This window comes from Rutidosis leptorrhynchoides, chromosome 7 (assembly GCF_046630445.1).
Source record: "Rutidosis leptorrhynchoides isolate AG116_Rl617_1_P2 chromosome 7, CSIRO_AGI_Rlap_v1, whole genome shotgun sequence".
Lineage (NCBI taxonomy): Eukaryota > Viridiplantae > Streptophyta > Magnoliopsida > Asterales > Asteraceae > Rutidosis > Rutidosis leptorrhynchoides.
Window position 1 is genome coordinate 142,277,783 of NC_092339.1, and position 5,721 is coordinate 142,283,503.

At 33.9% G+C, this 5,721-nt stretch overlaps 1 protein-coding gene across 1 annotated transcript; it reads right to left on the bottom strand.

Annotated features, from left to right (window-relative positions):
- Positions 1 to 1,623: 1,623 nt before the first annotated feature.
- Positions 1,624 to 4,217, bottom strand: LOC139859653 (uncharacterized). Its single transcript, XM_071848432.1, has 4 exons — positions 3,844 to 4,217; positions 2,667 to 3,559; positions 2,272 to 2,552; positions 1,624 to 2,163 (listed from the first exon to the last, which is right to left on the bottom strand). The coding sequence occupies exons 1-4, from the start codon at positions 4,215 to 4,217 to the stop codon at positions 1,624 to 1,626; spliced, it is 2,088 nt and encodes a 695-aa protein (XP_071704533.1).
- Positions 4,218 to 5,721: the final 1,504 nt, after the last annotated feature.

The following is a 5,721-nucleotide window of genomic DNA, read 5'->3' on the forward strand; positions in this document are numbered from 1 at the left end:
GTGGCAAAGCCTGTAACAAAACATAATAACCTGATATGTCTTACAATGGTTTTGCTTTATAAAATATATAATTTTAGTGTTAAAACAGCAATGAAACAATACCAGTTCAAGCTTATCTGCAAATCGTATTATGTGGATGAACGATGGTGGGCGATTGTAGGAAGCCATTAATGACAACGTCAGAGATTATTTCTGCTTCTGTAAAATCAACATATATGTACATATCAGTTATGCAGGTAACAATAATAATTATGGTCAAATTAACACAACTAGATTTAGGTATAATAGTCTGATATTTAGGGCATTTCGTCTTTAACACAAAATATATTAGACTCTTTCTGGAGCATCTATTAACCACTTTTAAACCCTAATGTGTCAATTTTCTGAATAATCTAAGACAAAATGTGCATGTATATAACCTAATTTTAGATTATTGTTTCGTAATCACACAACTCGATTCAGGTCTAATAGTCTGATTTCCTGGTCATTACGTCTATAACAAGAATATTCAAGTAAAGAACAATTAGATAACTAAAAAAACCATATGTACCAGTATTTACGACGATCCTTTAGCCATGAGGACGAAATCGATTTCTTTCGTCACCTGTTTAGAATAATCGCCTTTCTATGATGAAGGATTCGGGTGTTTCTGGTGGTTTGATAATGAACTGGGATGGTTTAGGGTATACGAAGAAGTTTGATGGTTTTGTGATCGTGGTTTGTTTCCGGTATTAAAATTGAAAACTGTGCATATATATGTTTTTATATATATATATGTTTTTTTAGAATTATTTGTATTTGAATTTGTATTGTATAGATTGTTATTATTAATTTAAAAGGTAATAACATAAAGTAAATTTTTCATGGTAAAAAAAAATAACAAAAGACATAAAAGACATGTTGCATAAGTTATTAAAAAATATAATCATGTTTGAACAAAAAGAAGGTAATTAATCATATGTTTTAACAATTTTTATGTGTCTGCAACCTCATCTCCTTCCTCATGGTCTTCTCTAAAGTAGATTGTATTATTTCCAACAACAACTTCATTCAAAGGTTGAACACCGACTGAAAATTGCGGTAACTCATCAAATTGGTCGTACTCATCCTCATCAACAACGTTCTCGACACCAACAATCCGTTATTTTCCATACTGAACCACATGCCATCTACAATCCTTTGGGTCTTCGATAAAGAATAATTGAGTAACTAGTTTTGCTATAATGAATGATTCTTCTTTATATCCATTGGTGGAAAGATTAACAGTTGTAAAACCATCTTCATCAACATGAACACCGCGATCATTATCAACCCACTTACACTTGAACAAGGGTATAGTGTACGAACTACCATAATCTAATTCCCATATTTCTTGAATGACACCATAATAAGATTTTTTAGTGATCCTTGATCTTTCCTCACGATTGACCATGGTGAATTCCGTCGATGAGGCTATCACCGTGACACCGCTATTTTGGATTTTACTCTTCTTATCTTAATCTTTAGTGTAAAAGGTATACCCATTGATGTCATATCCTTGATATTGGAACACATTTTTAGGGGCGAATCCCAAAGCTTCGACCGTTTTATCAATATTTGGAAGTGTCCTCCTAACTTTGTCTTTCAACCATTCTGAAATGTTTTTTTATGTTGATTTGCCAACCATTTTGCACTCTTTTTACGGTTTTGTTGTCTCAATAATGACATGTGTTCTTGTATGTACGGATCGATAGATGTAGTGTGTTGTAAGACATTAAAATGTGCCTCTTGATAATCGGCAACATTTGAATAGCCCGTCTTGTGCCCAAGTGTCCCTTGACCTGAAAGTCTTCCTTCATGACGACTTTGGGGAATCCCGACACTTTTAAACCCATCCATATAGTTTGTGCAGAATTCGATGACCTCTTCGGATGCATATCCTTCAACGATACTGCCTTTTGGTCGATTATGGTTCCTTACATAACCTTTTAAGATACCCATATATCTTTTAAATGGATACATATACCGTAAGAAAACTGGACCACATGCCTTTATTTCTCCTACAATATGAGATACCAAGTGAACCATGACATCAAAGAAAGAAGGTGGAAAGTACATCTCGAGTTCGTAAAGAGTAAGTATGATATCTCTTTGATATTCATCCAGCACATCAGGATCAATCACCTTTGAATGAATCATGTTGAAAAATAAGCATAGTTTTGTTATTGTGTGTCGAATAAGGTTGGGTAGAATTCCACGAATTACGATAAGAATCATCTGAGTTATTAGTACATGACAATCATGTGACTTCATACCAAGTAACTTCAAATCTTTTATCGAAACCAAGTTCCTAATGTTAGCAGAGTATCCTGATGGAACCTTAATACCATGTAAACATTGACAGAATTTAGTTTTCACGACCTTCGACATAGTATAACAGGTCGGAGGAAGAAACTTGGTGGAACTTCCATCAATATCTTTAGGTTGTAGCTCTGGTCTGATATTCATTAATTCCATGTCCCTTCTAAGTTTAATTCCATCTTTTGTTTTTCCAGGAATGTTCAGTAGTAACCCTATCAAACTTTCACAAACATTTTTCTCAATATGCATAACATCAAGACAATGTCAGGCTCGAAAATGCTTCCAGTAGGGTAATTTCCAAAAAATAGACTTTTTCTTCCAAATACCTTTGGGAGGACCAAAACCTTTCTTTTCCAACACAACATTTATATTAGCAACTTTGGAGAGTGTAGTTTCTCCATCCAATGGTGGTGGTAGTTTTTTATCCTCTATAGTACCATCAAATAAATCCAACTTTTTACGATACGGGTGATTCTCAGCAAGCGCTCTCTGATGCCCCATAAATGCCGGTTTTTTACAATTTGTGAGCCATATCGAGTGAGTATTTTCCTCACAAATAGGACATGCCTTTTTCCCCTTCGTACTATATCCAGACAAATTGCCATAAGCAGGAAAATCATTAATGGTGCAAAAAAGCATTGCCCATAGTTGGAAGTATTCTTTCTTATATGCATCATAAACGTGTATGCCGGTACTCCATAATTCCATCATGTCAACAACTAATGGTTGCAAATAAACATCAATGTCGTTTCCAGGTTGCTTTGGGCCTTGAATCAAAAGAGACATCATTATGTATTTTCTTTTTATACATAGCCAAGGCTGTAGGTTATAAATGCATAGAAGAACAGGCCACGTGCTGTGATGGCTACTCAAATCTCCGAAAGGATTAATTCCATCTGAACTGAGTCCGAACCTTATATTACGTATCTCATCCCCAAATTCTCCAAAATCTTTATCAATATTTTTCCGTTGAAGTGAATCGGCCACATGTCGCATTTTTCCATCATTTTTACGATCTTCAGCATGCCAACGTAATAATTTTGCATCTTTCTCATTCGCAAATAATCTCTTTAATCTTGGTATGATAGGCAAGTACCAAAATAATTTTGCAGGAGGTCCATTTTCCGACACATCACTATCAACATTATCAGTTGGTTTTCCACATTTATACCTAGATGTACCACATACCTTACTTTGATGAAGGTCTTTGTCTTCATTCCTGTATAACATACAATCATTTAGACAAGCATGTATTCTCTGTATTTACAATCCCATTGGGCACAATAATTTCTTTGCTTGGTATGTTGAAACCGGTAACTCATTACCTTCTGGTAGCATTTTGTTCAACAACTCTAACAGGCTAGTGAAACTTGTGTCGCTCCAACCATTGTTTGATTTTAAGTTAACCAGTGTATAATCGCGGAAAGTTTTGTAAAATTCATACAACTGGTATATAAAGGTTTTTCAGCGTCAACAAATAGTTGTTGTAATCTGTCATGATACTTATCAGCAACATTATCCTCCATATCCAAATCGTCAAACATGTCATCAAAATTAACATTATTGTTACTATTGTTTGAATCTTCTTCATTATCGGTATCGTTATCCGAAACAGACGGGTTAAGGTCAGCTAATGACTCACCATGAAAAGACCAACATGTGTACCCTCTCATAAATCCGTGTGCAATTAGATGATTTTTGATATCGGTTGAATCAGTATACCACCGTGCATTTTTGCATTTCTTACAAGGACAACTAATTATGGTGTTTTCTTTTTCTAGTTGATCAGTCTCGGCAATTGTAATAAATTCATCAAGACTATCAATAAACTCAAAGGTAGCGCGACCTATCTCGTACATCCAAGTATGTCGATCCATCTACAATCAACATTGAAAAAGTTAATACATTATTAATAATAAAGAATGTAAAAAGTTGGAAAAGGGACTAGAACCCACGACCTCCTCTATACCAAGCAACATCCTAACCATCTAAGCAAATGTGTTAACCTGACAACTTTACATTTATTTTCTATAAAAACATCACGTATGGTCTATTGTAAAAAAATCCCCAAATCAAAATCAATTGAGTTTTATCGATCATAATCCCATAACCTCTTTATCATTTCTCTTTTGTTATCTATCTGTGTTCTAAAAAAAACCCCGAAGTAACCCAAATCAATTGAATCTGTAAACCCTAATTGTTCGATACCCAATTCGATTCCTGTTCTATTTTAGATTCTGTCTCTGCACGATTCTACTTTGCTACCATGGCTTACACAAAGCAACGTATTTCAAGAGAGTTTATTTCTAAGGTTAGTTCCTATCAGTAATTATAATTAATAATTAATTTTGTATATTTGATAATCTAAATTTATTACTTTTTTTTGTTCAGAAAAAAATATGAATATTATTGTCGCGCAATTAGACTTTGAAATGGGTTTGGTTATGAGCTCGGTCAATTTCCTTGTTATTGCATATTGTGTATGTGTGATATGTTTGCTATATTATTCATAACACAATAATAAGACTGCATGTGTTTGAAATGATATTAAGGTGTATAAGCCTGTGTTTGCTGTACTATGATCTTAATTTATATATGCATGTGCTTAGATGTGTATCTTTTCTATTGCATTTTGTGTACAGATGCAACAAAAAAATAAAAAAAGAAGTGTAAATAAACTGAAAAAGAAGTCAGTTGTTCAGTTGAAGATTGAATTTGACGAGTTTGGCCAAGCTATTGGAAAAAACCATGCTATTTTTCGAGCAACATAGGAATTTTAACTAGGAGCACTTGTGATTTTCTTGTAAAGGATTGGAAGCATGTGTCTCCTGATCAGAAACAAAGTTTATGGTTGAAAATAAAGGTATTAAAATCTAAGATTTTGTTTAATTACTTTTTATTTATATATGTTACAACAGTCACCACTTACATTAGTTTAAGTTATACAGGAACTTCATAATATTGAAGACGACTTTGCACGAAAAACAACACCTCAAAAATGCAACACAACGTTTACGAGATTTAAGTGCAAGTTAAGAACGTTTATGGATGAAGGCAAGCTTCCTTATGAGGAAGTAAAAGATTACGATTTCATAACTCTAGAAAAATGGAACAATCTTTGTGAAATCGAAGATACGCTTGCTAGACGAGTAAGTGCTATTCATTTGATTTGTAACAGGTATGGAGGTACATTGTGATATTGTAACGCTTTGAAAAAGGCATTTAATCGCATTTACACTGTGTAGGCTCTAAGAGAAAAAGGTAGGCAAAACGCTTTGAAAAAAGAAAAAGAAAAGTATGCTCGAGTTGGTCATTCGGGATATCGTGGGAAAAAAGCACAATGGGATACAGAAGCAAATGATCCTCATAAACGTACACAAT